Source organism: Ursus arctos, unplaced genomic scaffold (genome assembly GCF_023065955.2).
Source record: "Ursus arctos isolate Adak ecotype North America unplaced genomic scaffold, UrsArc2.0 scaffold_32, whole genome shotgun sequence".
In the NCBI taxonomy this organism is placed as follows: domain Eukaryota; kingdom Metazoa; phylum Chordata; class Mammalia; order Carnivora; family Ursidae; genus Ursus; species Ursus arctos.
Genome location: NW_026623008.1, coordinates 25,108,053 through 25,128,550, shown reverse-complemented (window position 1 = coordinate 25,128,550; position 20,498 = coordinate 25,108,053). Strand labels below are relative to the sequence as shown.

The 20,498-nt window shown below is 47.9% G+C and overlaps 1 protein-coding gene across 1 annotated transcript in view; it reads left to right on the top strand.

Moving 5' to 3' along the window:
- CSMD2 (CUB and Sushi multiple domains 2) overlaps positions 1-20,498 on the top strand; it is a 513,762-nt gene that overhangs the window by 26,399 nt on the left and 466,865 nt on the right. The window contains 1 exon segment of the mRNA XM_057305507.1: positions 18,235-18,347. Coding sequence (XP_057161490.1) covers positions 18,235-18,347 — 113 coding nt within the window.

The following is a 20,498-nucleotide window of genomic DNA, read 5'->3' as shown; positions in this document are numbered from 1 at the left end:
AGGGCCTCGGTGGCTATAGTGGCCCTCTGCTGCTGTGGGTCCTTCACGTATTTCCATTCAGATCCCACAGCCTTGCAGACTATGGCCTGACAGCGAATTCCTTCCTTTTCCTTAGAAGAGGTGTTGACTTCTTTTTCTTCGGAAATTTTGTTTGATAGCTGTAGGAATGTAGAGAATTTGTTTTTATATAATCATCATCATTATCATCAGCAGACTAACCCCTTACTCTATGCCAGCATCCAGAGGAAATGAGGAGCAGAGAAGTGTGCCTAAGGTCATAGAGGGAGTAAATGACAGATCCTGGGGTCTGAGTGGGACCAGCTCCTGTGGCCCCGGGGGGTGGGAGCGTCCTGTGCTCCCAGCACAAAGTCCATCCTTTTCAAAGGGACAGGTTGGAGTGACCTGGGCTACCTCTGCCCCTGGCAGGTGGCTATGCTGCTCCCCTGTCCCCTCCCCCACACCGGTTCCCTCTGCTCTCAGGCCATCGAAGCCAAGCGTGGCAGCACTCTGAGTTAAAGGAGGGGGTCAGAAGCAGCTCTGACCAGTGTCCGCCAGCCTGGTGCACAGCTCACCTCCTGGCCCCAGCCCCCCCCCCCCCCCCCCCCCCCCCCCCGCTTGCCTGCCAGCGCTCAGAAGCATGGTGCTATAAAAAGCCCAGTAGTAATATGCAAATCGCCCTGATTATTTATGGCCAAGTTAGTAAATAAGCCAAAGAGACAAGGTGGGTTGTTGTTTTTACGATCTCTGCAGTCCTCGCAGGAAAATCTACGGTACGCAGAGCTCGGGTGAGCCGAGTCAGAGCCCACGGTTTAATAAACACAGCCTAATTACCAGGCACCAGGGACAAACAAGCGAGGGGGTTGAGCGAGGGAAGGAAGAGCACCGCAGCCCAGCCGGAGGAGGTGGGGGTGGGGATGGGGGGCAGCAGCGGGGGCGGGGCCCTCAATCCGCCCTTTTCTCTCTGGGCCCCGCCTCCAGGCTCCCTCTGGGAGGGGCGGGGCCGGCCACCACCCCCTACTGGGCTCTGGGTGCTGCTGGGGGTCCTGGGGCGGGGGAGGGCGCCAGAAAACCGTGTCAGGATCGGCCTGGCGAGGGAGGCTTTGGGAGAGGGAGAAGCGAGTCTTTCTGCCCGCCACCAGCCTGCGGTGGTGTGGCCCCTGGTTGGTTTCCCCAGTCTCTGCCACCGTGGCCCCTGGGAAGTTGGGATCAGGATGGATTTAGGGGGCAGGGGCACTCCAGGGACTCGAGGAGAGCAGAAGCCAGGCTGCCAGGGGCACAGTCAGAATTCCTGTTGGGCATTTGTCCCCCATCCTCTCCCCAGATAACGTGCTCAAGTGTCAAATGGGAGTGGACGGCCCCTCCCTGTAGATGCCCCATCCTTAGCTCACTGGGCGGAGCCCGTGGCCCCAGGAGCACCAACAAGCGCCAAAGGAAAGAAAGAGTTCAGTGGGTACAGATCCCAGCCTCCTCTCCCTGCAGTAGCCTCCCCTCCCTTGTATGTGCTACCCCCACTCCCAGCGACCCTTGTGGGACTCAGCACTGTCCGCTCATATTGGCCCCTTGTGCCACCCCTTTTTGGGTTGCTTCCCTTTCCTGCCTCACTGCCCCTCTCCCTCACCATGCTTCCAGGGATCCATTCACAAATAAACTCACTTGCACCCAAATCCTTAACCCAGGTCCCGCTTTCACGGAAATCTGACCCCGGTGACTGTAGCTACCAGGTGCTAAACACTTCGACAGAATTAATTATAATGATAGCTACTGAGCACTTACTATGTGTCAAGCACCATTCTAAACGTTTTACTTACAATAACTCAGTGAGTCATCTCAACGCTCTATGAGGGCGATACCATTATTAATCTCCCATCTGACAAAGGGGAAAAGAAGGCACAAAGATATTAAGGAACCTGACCAAGGTCACACAGCTAGGAAGTAGCAGAGCCAGGATCTAAACCAAGCACTACTAACTTTAGAGACTATTTTTTGTGATTATCACACTAAACCGTAGGCTTTTCAAATATTCCCCAGGCACCTCTTTACTCCAGGCCTTATGCTTGGACCTTGGGATCTAGAGATGAACCGGATGTGGGTCCTGGCCTTCAGCAGCTGGGGTGACCGGCAGAAACATGAAGGAAATAGACAAGACAGTGCAGTTTGGAGAGATGTGTCCAGAGCAAGGAGGGTTTAGAGACAGAGCACCTGGATGAATCAGGGAAGGCACTATCCCAGTAAGGGGGTGCCGCTTGAGCAAAGTCTTAAAGAAGAAACGGACTGGAAGATGATGGGATGAATGGGGTGGGAAGAGTCCAGGCAGGGAAACAGTGGGTGAAGGGGCAGAGTATGTGCCCTATGGTGAGGTTCTGGGTGGCTGGAGAGCTGGGGTGAGTCGACTTTTTGCTTGTTTGTTTATTGTTATAGTTGTTTGGGGTGGGGTGGGGGCCAGTGACTGATGCGCAGAGAGGCAGATACCAGATTGTGAAGTGTCTTGTCTCCATGCCAAGGGAAGGGGGAGCTCCCCAGGGCATCTGCCCGTCCTTGCAATGCTTCATTTCCTTGCGGGAGTTGAATACACAGGTGCTCATTATATTCTTCTCTAGGTCTTCTTGTGTTTCTGAAAGATTCTTAGTTTTAAAAATGCTTTAGGAAAAGAGAAGCAGTTAGCAGGTAAACAGACCCATACAGATAGACCAGAATCATCATCTCCTCCCTGTTTGGACGCTAGTCCTGGGAAGGTACCCCAAGGTCTTGTAAGCTTTCTTTGACACCAAGTCACACAATCAGGGTCAGCCTCGAGCTCCAGGAATGTTTGGCAACTAGACTTGTACAGTTTGGGTCTAGGGTCCAAGGACCAACGTACTCTTCAATGCAGGTCTGCTGGATTAAGTCAGAGGGGACCTTTTAGATTTGGGTCTTGGTCACACCAGCCACAAGTTGACCAGTGTGCCATCTGTGTTCCCATAGAAGACATTAGAAATTATGGCACTAAATGCAACGTGGTATCTCGGATTGGGTCTTGGAACAGGAAGAGAACATTTGTGGAAAACCTGGTGAAATCAAAATAAAGACTGTAGTTTAGTTAATAGTAAAATGCCAGTGTTCATTCTTCATTTTGACCAATTACCATGGTTACGGAAGATGTTTACATCAAGAGAAATTGAGTGAAAGGTAGACAGTAATTCTCTGTACCATCTTTGTAACTTTTCTATAAATCACAAATTATTCCAAACTAAGGAATTTATATAAAAATTATACTGTGCAGAGGAGGACGGAGAATTGGCCTCTGGCACGAAGCCCTATTCCCAGGTGACATCTGTGCGTGGTTGTTGAGCCGGGAAAGAATTATGATTGCGATAATGTCCAGCCCACCCTTCCTCTTCTTGCGCGTGTATAAATGCCTTGTTGAAACCCGAATATTCCTTACCTGTCACATTTTCCTGATTTTCCCACCTGGTAACTCTTTTCAAAAGGGAATGACGGTGACGATAACGCACTTTGCAGAGAGCATTTCACTTGATCGAAAGATGCGCCAGAAGTTGCCTTGAAAACGGCATGCTTTCTTCCTACATTTTAAGAAGTTCGTCTGCTAAAGTTGTATTTTCACTCGCCTCTTTGGAAATTCCTGGAGTAGTGCAGACCTGTTTTCCCCAACGAAGAGAGACAGGAAGAGGGCTTCAAGGATGGCAGAGCCCAGCAACGAAAATGGACTCGTATTGACTCCCTATGTGTGCCACTAAATCTTAACCTTCTCTGGAGATTTCTTGTCTCCACTTTGCTTGGAGAGACCAAGAATGGACTAATGAGGAGTCAGTCACCCATGGAAGTCACCATAGGAAGACCTAGAGATAGTGGGGACCTTTCAGTCTTTCTTAGACAGGCGACATGGCAAATTGTCCTCGTTCTAATTGTCCCTGCTGATTAATGAGGTCACTTATGGTATCAATTATTATCCTGCCAAGAGAATGTGTATCAGACTGAAACAAATGTCCATGAACTTGCTTATTCTATTAAAAAATAAAGTAATGAGAGATGATTAACGGTATGTGCTCTTGAGAGAAGCCGCAGGAAGGGACAGGGAGGAGAGAAAGGTAGAAATGAGCCTTTCTGACTAGGGGTCTAAAAAGGCTTTTGTTTAAAAGTAGCTTTCTATTGACCCTCTTTCTTTCAGCATCTTGGGGGAGCCGTCTAGACTCAGTGTCTCTACTTCCTTCCTTCCTGTGAACAGCTTAATCCACTCTAACCCACTTTCAGCCTTACCACTCCACTTAGACTGCTCTGGAAAAAGTCACCACTGTTCACCAGCCACATCCATTGGCCCTCCGGTCCTCCTGTACCAGTCCCCTCGAAAGTGCCTGCCACCGCTGACCTCATTCTTCTTGAAACACTTTCTTTTCCCAACTACTCTGACACCACCAACTCCCCTTCCTTCCTTTGTTCTTCCTTCCTTCTTTCATTCATTCCTTCTTTCATTCATTCTTCCACATAATTTCCCATGTATTTATTGACCACCTACTCTGTGCTAGGCACTGAACATAAAAGGTAACCAAGATGACAAAGTCCTTGTTCTAAGTAGAGCTTACGTTCAAGCAGAGGAAGATAAGTAATGAACAAAAAGTGCCTGCAAATAAGACCTTTGGTGTTAGGAGTAGGAGGACGGTAAACCTGAGCGACCGATGAGCGTGAAGACCGGGCAACATCCGGCGGCATGGTCAGTGGGACCCCTCTGTGTTTGCGATGCTCCATCCCTTCATAGGGCAGTCCCTCAAATCTTGCCACTATCTCCAGGGCTTTCATGTCTTTCTTGGTGTCCTTTCACCCCCCGTAGACGTGGGCCAGACCTTGGGGATCATGGGATTCTGCTGGGTCAGTCCCCGCTTTGCACCAAAGATGACTGAAGATGTCATCGGGGGGTGAAACTCAGTTGCAAATTCAAACTGACAGTTGTCTACTTCTGAGGTTCCAGGCAAAGAACTGGAACCCAGGGACAAGGCAACAGTTCTGAACCCAGGGCCATCGACTCTGCTATGAATCACAGTCCTCGAAGTTGTGCAATATGGTGGCCTGGAAGATCCTAGAAGCCAGACTAGAGTTAGAGATTCAGACAGACGCTGGGGAAAAGAGCCTGAGAGATCGCCCATACCCCCTGCAAAAACTCCCAGGCAACCAAGCTGTCTCACTGCCCCTGTGGCTCGGTCCCGTCAGGTCTCCAACTGAGGGCACAGGGAAGGGCTCTTGCCTAGTATCTGCACCCGTCATGGAAGGCCAAGCTGGGTCAAGGTTTTCCAGGATCCTGCGAAAGCAGATCAAGTCTGCATCTGCCAGAAGGCTGAGCAGCCTCCAGAAAAATCCCCTCTTGGGGAGACTAGTAATTAAGCAGTCATGGCAAACACAGGGAGGATGAACAGCTGGTTGTAGCCATTTGTTCTCCTGTCATTGGTTGGAGAACAATTTCATAAATTACATGTGGGGTTGGATTTTGTCTTTCCTCCACTCATGCCATCCCCTGTGCTTGAAATGAGCTCCCCGTTCTCCTGCTAGCCTCCACGCCCTTTGGATGATTGGCTAACAATTCATCCTTTCAGATCACCTCGGGCTGATGATGTCGATTCCCTGGGCACATCGCTGTCATTGAACTTACTGTGTCACAGTATCATGGCGTCTTCAGCAGTAGTACAATTACCTGTTAGCTCCTACTGTGTGTCTGGCACTGATCTCTAATGCTGGGCATAGACCAGGGAACCTGATGCGTCAAAATCCCTGTCCTCATAGAATTCACGGGCTAATGGGGAAAGGCGGACTAAATAAATAAGGATTAATCAAACATATAGTATGTCAGATGGTGATAAGAAATGTAGAACTGAGAGTTCAGGAGCCAGGAAGTGGAGGGAGGGGAGAGGGTTGCAATTTTAAATAGAGTGGTCGTCAAAGACCTCGGTGGAAAAGTGATATTTGAGGAAAAATAAAAACCAAAATAAAACCTGAAGAAGGTGAGGGAACCCGCCAAGAATGTGCAGGGGAGGCAATGGGATAGCTGGGAAAAAGCTGAGGGAACAGCAGGTGCAAAGGCCCTGAGACAGAAACTTGCCAGCTATGTTGAGGGAACAGCCAGGGGGCCGTTATGGTAGGAGTGAGCAAGAAGGGGGAGACTATTTGGTGATAGAAAGAGAGGGAATGGGAGTGGGTGATGATGGCAGAGGTTTGCCCAGGGTCTTTGGGTCATTATGAAGCCTTGGGCTTTATCCCAAATCAAGTGGGACTTCTTTAAAAGAGTCGTAAGCACAGAAGTGACATAATCTGACTTAAAGTGATCATGCTGGTTGCTGTGTTGAGAATGGTCTGGAGGGGGCAGGAGGGACGTGGGGAGACCCGGTGGAGGTTATTGCAATCACCAAGGCAGGAGATGGAGGTGGGATGAACCAGGATGGTAGTAATGAAGGTGATGAGATGTGGCTGAATTTCTGGGTAAAGCAATGGAAGTTTCTACTTTTGAGGGTGAACCTTTTGAGGACCAGGTCTGTGTCTTATACATTTCTATCCTCAGAACTAAACATAGGACATGCTGTTTAATAGGGCACACAATATTTGTTGAATGAATGATTAATGAGCAGTAATTTTTAAATGTTAATAGGAGTAAGTCAGTCTCTGGTCTCTTTTTGGAACCTGTCAGATCATAGGGCAAATCCTGGGTAATAGTCACCTAGATTTTCTAAGCTTTTGTCATAAAGAAGGCTGCTCATGGGTGTGCTGGATCAAGAAGGGTGGGGCATGCTGGCTTCGACAGTGTTTGTCTATTTTTCTTGCTGCAGGACTTCTCAGAGACTTTAGTACACTCATGCATAGGTTCCCAATGCCATTAAGTGCTTCAGTTATTTTTCCATGGGTAAAATGGGTGCTCCATGGGTAAAAGAAATACCTATCAGCTCTACTTATTAAATAGTTAGGTCCCAATGGCTAAGTATTTACACCTTAACAATTTTATAACCGTTTGAAAAACTAATAAATGTAAATTGAAAGAAAAAAAATCTTATTTTTATTTCATCCTTAAATAACCACCATCGCTTACTAATGGAATGTGTGTACTTGTTGGGCTGTGCACAGCTTCTCAAACCTTGGAATCAAATTGGACACCGCCACCCTCCTATCCTGTTCCACACTGATTTTCACACAACGCCTGCCGTATATCACACCAACCACCAAACACCCAGCTTTGCAAAGATATGATGTCATCTAATGGAATGTAGCTTCATGTTGAAACTGTGAACTGCCTCGAGCTAATACTTTGTGTGGCCAACAGATACTGAGTGTCACAGATTCCTTTGAAAATTTAAAATATTCCACACCACGCTTACAAATTCCCTGCCGCACCCTAGCGTGCCATGGCACACGGTTTGAGAACTACGGTGCTACTTTATGTAGCGCTTCCCAGAATTATCTGCAGCTTTTCTCCAGCAGATCTGCTCACATAACACTGGATGCAGCGTGGAGAGAGACTATCCAAGACTCCTTCCTGCAGAATCAGAAGCTGCAGGTCTCTGGGAAATACTCCCGGGGATTGACAGAGGGAGCCTGGTTAACATTTGCATTCTGAGGATACAGTGCTGCTTCCTTATTTTTAGCTGTCAGCAGGTGGGCCTGCTCTGACTCCAGACCTTGCTTCTAAAGCCTGCGTGCATCCCAGACAGCGTATCTGGAGGTTTGGAGGCCTAGCATTGCTCCCACCCAGCCATACTTAGGGCAGGTATGCTGGCCTCCCCAAAATGTTTGTACGTGTGCAGCCAAGGGCAGACGTTTGTAAAGCCAGTGGATGTTTTCTGGATAGACTGAGACATTTTAGAGAAGATCTTTTGGACGTCAGCTGAGATTTTTCAGCAGGTATCTGGCTAATGCCAGGTCGGCCTCAGAAATAGGGGCTTCATTCCAAGGATCCCCAATCTTGGGACAGCACAAGACCCATCTCTACAGACTTCTGGTTAATGTGGGTTTCAGGGCTTCGGATACCAGGAGTGTCAGTGGTCTCATGACCGATGCAGCAGTAGCATGAGCTCTGTGACCTGACTTCTCTGGGCACCCCATTTCCCCAGAGAGTGCCCCCCAGCACCCGAGCCCACAGGGTGCTCTAAGAAAAAAAGAGCTTATGACACAGACACTTCAAAGCACAGAAAGCCCGTTTTTTGCAAGTTTCCCAGTTTTAGAAGCTCTCGATGCAATGCAAATGGGAATCACCAGAGAGAACGTGTGTCTGTAGGGGTGTATGTGTGTGTCTGTGTATTGTGTGTGATTATGACTAATGTCCATCAATTACCTGCAAATGACTAGACAGTGCCTGTAATGATAGTTCTGTTTTTAGCTTAATGGTTTATGTATCTAACTAGTGGCTGCTGTCTGGAGTAAGGCTGCTGGCAAATCAAAACACTATTTGCCAAGCCTGTCAGTGTGACAAATGTTGCTTGCATTTACTCTTTTATTCCCAAGGTCAATTGACATGTCTTTTTTTATATTACTGTTTGATGTACTAAGAGCCTTAAATGAGAGCCATCCAATAAAGGCCCAATTTGCTATATTACTGTTTATTCCTGGATAATTCTCTATTAGTTGGGCTCTTGAAGATTTCAGGGAAGTGACATGCATGGATCATCCTCAGAAATAGGGATTTATTGCCAGGATTCCTGAGTCTTGGGACCGCAATCTCCTCAGCCTTTTGGTCACCATGGGCTTCAGGGCTTTTTTTTTTTTTTTTTTTTTTTAAGATTTTATTTATTTATTCGGCAGAGAGAGAGACAGCCAGCGAGAGAGGGAACACAAGCAGGGGGAGTGGGAGAGGAAGAAGCAGGCTCCCAGCGGAGGAGCCTGATGTGGGGCTCGATCCCAGAACGCCGGGATCACGCCCTGAGCCGAAGGCAGACGCCTAACCGCTGTGCCACCCAGGCGCCCCCTGGGCTTCAGGGCTTCTGAGATGAGGAACATCGGCAGCCTCCTGGCCGTTGTCGCAACAGCATGAACCTTGTGACCTGCCTTCTCTGGGCATCTAACTTCCTAGAGGGTGTCCCTCAGAACCCCGCCTGTACGCTCTAAGAATAAAAGGGTCTCTGGTCAAATGGGTTGGGAGCTCTTGGCATCATCTATCCCCACCTTGCGAGTTTGCTATTCACTTATTAAATGCTTCCACAAGCACTTTATTTTTGTTTGTTGTCTGAAAACTCCTTGCCTAATGTTGTTTAACCCGGCCTCCTCCAGCTCTGTTCAGCTGACAGACACCCTAGAGTACCCTTTGAAGAACAGTCTGGTATTCGTACTTTGCAGGCAGATGTGGTTGTGGTCACTTGTTGCTCTGTGCTGGGGGTCCCCACGACCACCCTCAGCTTCCATGATGTGCTCGGAGGACTCCCAGGATACAACCTATAGCTGTCCTCTTGTCCCCCTTTTGGGTATGATCTGTCACGGTGGAGGCGACAGAGCAAAAGGCCCATGGGAAACCGCGCACGGGATGAAGTCTGGGGGAAACGCGGCACAGGCTGCCAGGAGTCCTTTCCCAGTGGGTTCGCACAGAATGTGCTTAATCGCCCCGACAAGGACCTGTGACAACACGTGTGAAATGCTGCCACCAGGGAGACCCACTGGAGACTGAGTGCCCAGACTTTTTCCGGGGAGCTGGCGACATAGGCACAGTCTGCCCGGCACGTACCAAAGTTCCAGGCTCCCAGAGGGAAGGCACGTGTTTCGTGTGAACTGTCGTGTTCATACAGGTAGTTTAGGCCACCTTACCGGTTCTGGGAAAGGTGGGGACCCTCCCGAAATCCATGTTCAGTATCTGCCAAGGGCCAACCTTGTAAACTGGCCTTCAAACAACAATAATCAGGCCTTTTCTGTCTCCTCTCTGATGGTTGAATATTCATTCATTCATTCATTTTGTATTTGCCTTAATCAGCTTGGCTGCTATAACAAAAGTTCCATAGCCTGGGTGGCTTGTAAACAACAGAGATGTATTTCCCGTAGCTCTGGAGACTGACAGTGCAAGGTCAGAGGGCCCGCACGTGAGGATCTGGTGAGAGCCGTCTTCTGGACCGTAGACCGCCAACTTCTCCTTGTACCCTCACATGGTAGAGAGCAGAGATCCCGTTCAAGTATCCCACGCAAGAGGGCTCCACCCTCACAACCTCATTTAATCCTAATTACCTCCCCAAAGCCCCGCCTCCTAATTATCACACATGGGGGAGATGAGTTTCAACTTAAGAATTTGGGGGGGGGGGGCGGGCATTCAGTTTATAACACCATCACATCTGGTGTGTGCTGTTTATCAGTGACGCAGAGAAACAGTTACATCTGATCCTTGCCTTCAAGAGACTTATCATAAGAAGGAAAGACAGATACATTCCAGGTAATTCAATAGGAAGATCAAGCCATTACTGTTAGAATGAATATTGCAAAGGAAGAAGTACTCTGTCCTCTGAGAACATTGATCAGGGATCCCTCTGCCCTTTCCCAGAGGAGGTAACATTCAAACTGAGACCTGAGAAGCTAGTGGAAGATGAGTAGGTGAGGTGGGTGGCAGCTTGGATGGCTAAGGGGTGGGGGGCAATGCACACAGCCCTAGGGGCAACAGATGCAAAGGCCCTGGGGTGGAAAGAAACACAGCACATTCAAGGAACGTGTACAGGCCAGTGTGGGTGGAGGGGAGAGAGACCTGAGCTGAGGCAGAGAGAAAGGCAGGCCAGGTAATCCAAGGGGCGTCCTGTCTGTGTCATCCCTGGGAGCCCATAGGTCTCTGCTTTTGCTTGAGGCGTGGAGCGCCAGTCACAGCAGTGTTTATGCAGTGTTCTGCCCCGTCCTCAGAAGGCTGCCCTGTGCCCCTTTCTCTTGGGACCCGAGAGTAAACAAACCATCAGTTTCGTTGGCAATCACCTCCGGATCTACTGGCCTCACCACACCTGCGCAGTAATAAAAGCTACATTTTAAGACACTGTGGTAACAAACCTCAAATCTCAGTGGTTTAACTCACCATGTTTATTTCTTGCTCATACTCTGTGTTCCAAAACAGCTGGCAGGGGCTCTGCTCTCTGCTAGGGAGAGTCCCCCAGAGGCCCAGGCTGGCAGGGACCCAGGATCACTGCAGCGGGGGAATTGGGCAAGAGGGGCACAGGCTCTTCACGCCTTCCTCCCAGAAAGAGCGCGCTCCGCCGCCTGCATCTTTGGCAAAGCCAGTGCCGGGGCCAGGCCTGCCCTCGGCCACGGTGGGGAGATGCCGTTCCGCGGTGTGTCCAGGAAGAAAGCAAAGCCAGGGGGCCGTGCCGAAGAACACCAGAGACTTCCTACAGGGACCCATGAGGATGCAAATAGCTTGACTGGTCTGGGAGGTCAAGGACGCATCTTTTGGAAACACTGTAATGTTGAGACATTAGTGATGAGATTTGAACGATGAGAGGGAGTTGATTAGCCCAGTAGGTGGAGGGGACGTGAGAAAGTGCTCTGAAAAAGTAATAGCATGTGCAAAGACCCCGAGGAGAGGCGGGTCGTGTATTGAAGGACCCGAAGCCAGGAAGAGGGGAGAAAGGGAAGGGAAGAACATTCTACCATCGACAGTGTTTGGAGTGCAGACTCATGGGAAGCCTACATTTTAATTATCATTTTCAAATTCTCCACGGAAAATGCACGCCTTCTTGCCTGCACTCTGGGCTGACCACCGCCCCTGCCCTTGACCAAGGAAGACTGGAGGGGCCGGAGCCAGGTGGGATACAGGGCAGAGAATCTGGCAGGGGCTGAGTCTTCCTGGCTCTGTGGAAGTCACTAGGGATCCTGGCCTTAATCTAGAGAATGGTGGGAAGCCATTGGTGGATTCTGCACTGGGGCAGTGAGAAGTTTGGGGTCTTGGACATCACCAGTGTCCAAGAGCCTGGGTGACTTTGGGCATGGAGGCAGAAGCAAAGAGAAGGTTCTTGAGGAGCGGGAAAGACAGGGAGGCTTGAGAAAGCAGAAGAGGAGCATTTACTTACATCTGTGGCCATGCCACCTGATTACAAAGAGCTCTTCTCTGCATGTTTTAGAGTTCATGGGGGAGGGAGCCAACAGCAGTGGGGGCTCTTGCCGGTCTGGCCATCATCTTAGCCCATGCCTCTGATAAGTCTGGATTCCACTCTTGAAGGATGCCTCACTCCTTTCAGTATGGTATTTAGACTTGCCAGATGAACGGTGGGAACGTCTGAAAGTTTTGTTTGCCTATCCTGACACTCTTCCTGACTGTGAGGTCATCAGCGTGTCTCAGATTTATTCAGCCATCAAGAGTGGGTGAGGGAAGAGCAGGCATGGGGCGGGGGCGGGGGTGGGGGACGGGACGGGAGTGATGGTTCAAGTATCCAGATGGGAGATCCAGGCCTTCACACCCTCTCCAGTGTTAGCACTTTTGAGGAATCCTCCATGTTAGAATTTATCTACCGAGGCTGGGAAAGAAAGAGCGGAATGGTAAATATCTGATTAGAGAAAATGCCTTGTAAGCCACAATTCCATATATTGCAAGCAATAAAACTGTAATTGTTTGTTGACAGTGTGTATTAGCTATGCACGGCTTGTGTCAATATAGTACCAAGAAACTAGGGTCTAGGAATCTTTACCAGCAGCTCAGAAATATTATGAGAGTAGCCTCAGTGAAGTGTGAGAGTCCTACATGAAGCTGTATGTTGTTGAAGGAAGAGTCTCCCCAGACTGGGAAGGGCACCCAAGGGCATAATTCTGGTGGACGAGGTTGAGAGGCAAGTTGCACCTGCTGTGACTTGGGCCCATTCGGAGGTGGAGACACCTAGGGCCAGTTGGGATGGGGCCTGGAGATCAGATGCAGATAGAGGTCAGGCCCCAGTGAGGACAATTTGATATTTTAATGCCAGGGTCCACTGGGGACAGCAATCTGTCATCGGCAGACATGAATATCTGGGTGTGGGGAAAGGGTATCCGGTGCATGGGCATGTCGGAAGGAAGCCCAGGGACAGGTGAGCAGTTGGCATTGGGGCTAGAGTATGGTTCTGGTGGGCAGTCCTTTTCCAGCAGGGACCCAGCCATGCTGCAGGTGTGTGTGTAGTGGGGGGCGGGGTGCAATGCAGGAGCTGGAATGTACAAGAGGCAGCTGAAGAGAGGAGCCTGGCGAAGACCAAGTAGGAGCTCAAGGTTGAATCTAGGTAGACCGAGTTTAGGTCAGAACTAACGGAGGACTCAGGTGCTGTCCGAAAGAAACATAGTGGGAGCCGCAAGTATAATTTTTAAAAACTTTAAATTTAGAAGTCATTATAGATTCATAGAAAGTTAAATGGCTAGTACAGAGGTCCCATGTGACCTTCCTAGTTCCCCCCAATGGGCACGTCTAATGTAACGATAGTAAAATATCAAAACCAGGAGACTGACATTGGCACAGGGCATATGTATACGACTTTGTCACATGTGTGTGTTTATGTCACCACCACTGCAGTCGGGATACAGACCTGGTCCATCGCTGCAAAGATCTCCCTCTGCTCCTCCCTGATAGTCACCCCACTTCCCTTCCTCTCCCCATTCCTTACCTGGGCACCCACAAATCTGTTTTCCATCTCTTTTTTAAAAAGATTTTATTTATTTATTTGAGAGAGAGAGAGAGAGAGAGAAAGATATCACAAGCAGGGGGGAGGGTAGAGGGAGAGGCAGACTCCCCGCTGAGCAGGGAGCCCGATGCAGGGACTCCATCCCAGGACCCTGGGATCATGAACCGAGCCGAAGGCAGACCCTTAACCGACAGCCACCCAGGCTCCCTGTTTTCGATCTCTTTAATGTCATTCCAAAAACCTGATATAATGGAATTAACTGGTATGTCTTTTTTTTTTTTTTTAGAGAAAGTGTGCATATGCATACACATGAGTGGTGGGGAGAGGGCAAAGGGAGAGGGAGAGAGAGGGAAAATCTTAAGCAGTCTCCATGCTTAGGGTGGAGCCTGGCACGGGGCTCGATCTCACGACACTGAGATCATGACCTGAGCCAAAATCAAGAGTCAAACACTCAACCGACTGAGTCACCCAGGAGCCTCTGGTGTGTCCTCTTCTGAGATGAGCTTTTTTTTTTTTTTCACTCAGCATATTATGCCCTTGAGATCCATCCAAACTGTTGTGTGTATGAACAGCCCATTCCTTTTTACTGCGGAGAAGTATTCCACGGTGCCGAGGTGCTGGGACGCGTGGAACGGTGTTCGCCGTTCACCTGTGCAGGACATTTGGGTCATTTCCAGTTGTTGATTATTACCAACGAAGGAAAGGTATGAACGATCGTGTACAGGTTTTTGTGAGGACACGAGTTTTCGTGTCTCTGGGATGAATGCCCAGGAGTGGGGTCGCTGAATTGTATGATTAGTGTATGTGTAGACTTTTTTTTTTTTTAAGAAGTGGCCTGTTTCCAGAGTGTCTGTCCCATTTGACATCCTACCAGCAGTGTCTGCAAGACCCACTTGCTCTGCAGCACGGTCAGCGTTTGGTGCTGTTACGATTTTTACTTTATCTGTTCTAATGGTATGTCATAGTAAGGGGCTCATCTTACCACGTGGCCTCACTTTGCGCTTCCCCGATGGCCAGTGATGTGGAACATTTCTAATACACTTGTTTGCCATTCTTACATCTCCTTTAGTAAGGTGTGTCTCTGTGTCTTTTGCTGACTTTGTAATTGGCTTATTGGGTCCTTGACTCATTGTCAGTCCTCAGGGAAAAGCATTCAGGCTTTCACCATTAAGGGTGAGGTTAGCTGCAGAATTTTTGTAGACGTCCTTTATCGAGTTCAGGAAATCGCCTTCCATCCTTCGTTTTCTGAAAGTGTTTTTGTTTTTGTTTTTTTCCGTCACGAATGAGTGTTGAATTTTGTCAGGTGCTTTTTCTACATCAGTTTATATGTGTGATTTTCTGTTTTTGGCCTCGTAATGTGGTGAATTACAATGATTGATTTTAAAATACTGAACTAGCCTTGCATCCTTGGGATAAACCCCTCTTGGTTGTGGCATATATTTTATTATATTGCTGAATTCTCTTCGCTAATAATTTTTAAGGATTTTTGTGCTTATATTCATGTGGGCTATGGTCTTTAGTTCTCTTGATTTGGACTGTCTTCGGTTTTGGTATCAGGGTAATACTGATCTCATAAATGAGTTTGGAAGTGTTCCTTCTTGTCTCTATTTTTTTGGAAGAGATTGTGTAGAGTTGGTGTTAATTCTCCTTTATATACTTGGTAGAATTCTCCAGTGAAACCATCTGGGCTGGTGTATGTCTTTTTTGGGATTTTTAAAATTACTAGTTCAATTTCCTTAATAGTGATAAGGCTTTTCAAATGATCTGCTTCATACTGGGGAGCTTACAGCATGTGCGCTTTTCAAGGAACAGGCCCATTTCATCTCGTTTGTCAAGTGCATGTGTATGGTCTGTCGTATTTCCTTATCATCTTTTTGATAGCTGCAGGATCTGTGTTCTGTAACCTTTGCCAAGTCTGGATAGCTGCCAGCGGGAGAGGTGAAAATGAGTCTTGTGCATTTAGTTTCCGTATTTTTTTATATTAAGTAGGTGGATCATTTTTCTGTTTTTGTTTGTGTCCTTTGCCCTTTCCCTTTTTACTTGTTTATCTTTTTCGTAATTTGTAAGTGTTCTTTATAGATTACGAACACCCTCTTCTTGTCATATATATTATAATCCTCCCAGTTTGTATTTTTCCTCCTTTTTTTTTTTGGCAGTTTCTTTTGCTTTGCTGCATGCTTTTAATTTTCACATAATTAAATCAATCAATATTTTCCTCTAATGCCTCTGGGATTTCATGCTGTCTCCATCAGTAATCAATTGCAAGAGATAGAACCCAAATCAAACTAGCTTGAGGGGAAAAAAAAAAAGGAAGGAAAGAAGGGAGGAAGGGAGGGAGGGAGGAAAGGAGGGAGGGCGGAAGGGAGGGAGGGAAGGAGGAATGGATGGATGGGGGATGGATGGATGGACGGAAAGTAGGAAGGAAAGAAGGAAGCAAGCAAGCAGAGAAAGAATGTTGGCTTATGTAATTGGGCACTGCAGAGGTCGATGTCTCTGTGCGGCTGGATTGAGGATCTAACAATGTATCGCCAGGGTTCTGTCTGTCTTCTCTCACTTTCAGCTTTCTCTGTATCATGTAGGATATCATTCTGTAAAGCAGCTAGGCTCTGGGCAATGATAAAAAGGCTACTGGCAGTCCCAAGCTTAAATCCTAACGATTTAGAATCCAAAACTGAAAGGCTCTTGGAATCTGTATGTCATATCCCATGGAAGGACTCAGGATGACCCTGCTTGGGTTAGGTGCCCTGCTTCTCCTCTGTGCCTTGAACCGGTCCATAAAGATGAGGGATATGCCATGATTGGTCTTTTGCTCAGTTCTGTAGCAGGTGAGCAGGCGAGGTGCCCCATGCAGCAACAGTTCCCCGGAAGAATGATGGTAGAAGGTAGGAGCCAAAGGAGTCCTTTAAATATGTTACTCTTAGAAAGACCTTCCCCAGCATAAGATGATTAAAAAAACAAAAAAAATAGGTTGTTTTTTTCTACTACGTATGGTTTCGCTATTTTAATCTAATTTTTTTTTTAAGATTTTATTTATTTATGTGACAGAGAGAGACAGCCAGCGAGAGAGGGAACACAGCAGGGTGAGTGGGAGAGGAAGAAGCAGGCTCACAGCGGAGGAGCCCAATGTGGGACTCGATCCCCGAACGCTGGGATCACGCCCTGAGCCGAAGGCAGACGCTTAACGACCGTGCCACACAGGTGCCCCAACATCTAAATTTTTGACCCATGTGAGAAAGTGAGGGAGACAGAGACAGAAGGTCAGGGGCAGGGAGAGGAAAGATTACGGGGTGATGTAGGCATCTTTTACTGGAGGCTCCTTATACAAGAGCCTTATTCAAGAGGACACGACCTTGAAACTTGGTCACCCGTTTCACAGCTGTACCACTTTCCTTCTCTGTCCCTTGAGTTCATTTTGAGTTCAGACAAATCCTATAAGATGAGGGTGGTGGGAAGGGCAGGGGCTTCATCTAGCACAGGGCTTTTCAAGGTGGGCATTAACACATATCTGATTCAACGTATCTGAACCCAGGGTTCATGACTCCAGGGGACATCTGGGCACCCAGATATTATACGAAAATGGGAGGAATAGAGCGGGATCCAGGAGCACCACAGGTATCCCAAACTACTTGAACATGAGGGTAAAGGTAAACCTTGAGTTCCCTCCTAGAGCCCTGCCGGGGGCACAGGGAGGCAGGGTGAGCCTTGGGGAGGAGATAAAGGACAGAGGCAGACTGGGGGCTGGCCCCCCTTACTGCCCCCTGTGTGCGTACCGGGGTCACCTGTGGGCGACCCAACCGCGGACACCTGCTCTCCTAAAATATGTTCCCAAGGGTTAAGTGAAAGCTTCTTTATTTTATCTTTTTAACATTAGAAGAATCTTTTATAAATGATTCTCTTGTGCTGCAAATGAATTATCTCAGGTTCAATAATTCTTTCCGTTTCACCTCTGTTTCTTTTTCTTCACTGAACTCACAGGAAAAAAAAATTGAGTATTTTAATTTTAAAAACATGTACAGTATGATCCTACTTGTATGAAATTATTTCATTGATGATGATCCCATCCATTGATCCCTCCATCTCTTTGTATGCCAACTGTCAAGAACAGTTATTTCTAGATTGCAATGGGTTTTTTTATTTTTTGCTTTCATCTTTTAAAAATAATAAGCACTTATCATTTCTATAAAAGCAGTAGACTATTTTAAAGAATAAAAGAATAAATGATGAGAAGCACCCACCTCCCGCTGCTTACAGTTGGGTATATTTTCCTCAGTATCCAAGTAAATGTCGTCTGTTGGCAATTATTAGTTTTCAGTTTGTGGTGATGTCACCCAGAGCCGCAGAGGACCTCGGCCAGAAAGGGGAGAGATGGGAGAAAACACCCGAAGAGGAGAAAAGAGAAGAGACATAAATGAGGCAGTCCTCCGGGTCGGGGGATGGCCTGTGGCTTCAGGGGAGTGACCTCCACGTGCCTGTGACAGAAGACTGCTGCTTGTCACCACCTCTGCTCTGTCACCTCTTTGTCCTTGGACACCTTGCATATGTCCGGTGTTAGGCTGCTTTCCTATCCCTCCGCATGCCAAAAATCAGCATTGTGCATCCAGCAGGCGCTCAATAAATGCTTCACGGATGCTCATTTCCCAAGGGGGTCATTCTCCCTAAATGGCACCTCTTTGTCTTTCAGGCTCACCGGCTTTCAGCTGCCAGCCACCATCGTCAGCGCCGCCACCACCCTCTCTCTGCGTCTCATCAGCGACTACGCGGTCAGCGCGCAGGGCTTTCACGCCAGCTATGAAGGTAGGTGCCTCCCGGCCGGGCCCCAGGACCCTGGCGTGTGAGCTCAGAATGGCCGTGGGCAGGGTGGTGCTGCTGTCAGCTGCAGGGGAGGGGTGTTTCAGATTCAGAGGTTCCTCCTGTCCTAACAAGGCTGCCTGCTCACCAGTAACTCGGTTACCTAAATTGTCGGTGCCGTGTTCCCAGGAAACGGAAAATTGAAATCAGAGCTTAGCGGCAGTCATTTATCCTGAGGGCCTGGTGACATCCTACTTCTATCCCCTTAATGTATTTGGTTGTGTTTTTATTTTTTTTAATTCTGTTTTCTATTGGGCTTAATTATATAAGGTATCTCTGCTTGGTTTGGGAAATAAGAGATAGAAAGCCTAAGTAAAAGAAATACAATAAGTAGCTGGAAAAGCACTTCCGCCCAATCCAGTGACTGCAAAGAGTCAGCGTTAGATCGTTCAGAGAAGAACAATCCGTTTTTCCTTAATAGCACAGATTAGGGTTTCTTGGTTTGAGTTATGCAAATAATTTCCACTTCTCTCAGCTTGTTTAAATACGGTGTTGGCATTCAAATTAACACTAATATCTTCAGATTATACACTATTATTATTATTAACTTTATTATATTAGTTCAGAAGGTGGTACTTCTAGATCTCTGTCATTTCCCTGGGAAATTTACATCTCATTAATAGGTAATTTTGCTGCTCTTGGCTAAGACCCACACTGCTGTTTTGTGTTGAGATCATTAATAGGCATATTTTAAGACCGTTAATGATAATTAAGAACAGTAATGACATAACACCCTAGTAAAGCATGCCAGTTATTTGAAAGCTTTCTTACCTCCAAGAACTTAAAGAATAAGTGATGCTTTTTTGAAGGGAGCTCTAGCAATACAGAAACAAATACCGCCTTCGTCCTGGCTAGGAATATACCACGGAGAGAGGGCAAGTCCTACTTCTTTGGCAAAATCCACCCCTGGTAGTCGGGCTGTGGAGGACAGAGTTTGATGCTTTAACCTGCACATTTGAGGACTCCGGAGAAAGGTCTCAGTTTGTTTGTTTTTTTAAGATTTTATTTATTTATTCGACAGAGATAGAGACAGCCAGCGAGAGAGGGAACACAAGCAGGGGGAGTGGGAGAGGAAGAAGCAGGCTCATAGTGGAGGAGCCTGATGTGGGGCTCGATCCCAGGACTCTGGGATCACACCCTGAGCCGAAGGCAGACGCTTAACGACTGAGCCACCCAAGCGCCCCTCAGTTATTTTTAACTAAAGGTTCCTGAGAAGGCTCCAGAGAAGATTCTGCATGCCTTTCACTGATAGTTTCTGACATAATTCCAGATCCCTTTAACTGAGGGCTCCTGACATAACCAGAGTCACCTTTATCTGTGGGCTCCTGACAAAGACTTAACGGTCTCTAATGGTCTCTTGAGGTAGCCCAGTTTCTTTAGAAAAAAATCATCCGTTCCTGCCAATATCCAGTCTGTGATCTTGGTCATTCTAGCTACATCTTCACCCCAAACCTTTGTCCCTGAACCCAAAGTCATTCTCTCCAAGTTTGAGTTGCAACGTCCTTACCAAGGGAGGCCTCTTCAGAAATCCCTTCACAGCATCTCTGGTCACGAGTTCCTTCTGCAACGTGTTGGCCTTGGGGAGGTGAGATGTGTTGGGGGATGGTGGTGGGAACAAGTCAGGGAAACCACAGCTGGTGCCTGCAGAGGTGCTGGGAGGGGCTGACACAAGGGGCCCTGGCTGGACCCTCACGATGTCCTCAGTCCGCCATCCTTTTAGATATTTGTCTGAGGCCTGGACTTTCATGAGGCTTTAGGAATAAAGTGTCTTCTTGATCCCTGCCCACAGTGCCCCCTCTGGGAAACAATGCCAAGCACTTTCCCACCAGGCAGAGCAGATCTGAGGTTATATTCACTGATACCTTTTCAATCAGAGGTTGTATGTAGCCTGGGATGCATGGGCGGGGCTTACAGTTGGACTTCAAAGGTCTACACGCCCCTTGAAATTGGGGGCAAATTTGTGATATTTAAAAAAAAATTTTTTTTTTGAAAGAGGGGGAAAAGTGCTAGTGGGGGTGTGGGGGGAGGGACAGAGGGAGAGGGAGAGGGAGAATCTCAAGCAGGCTCCATGCCCAGTGCGGAGCCTGACACAGGGCT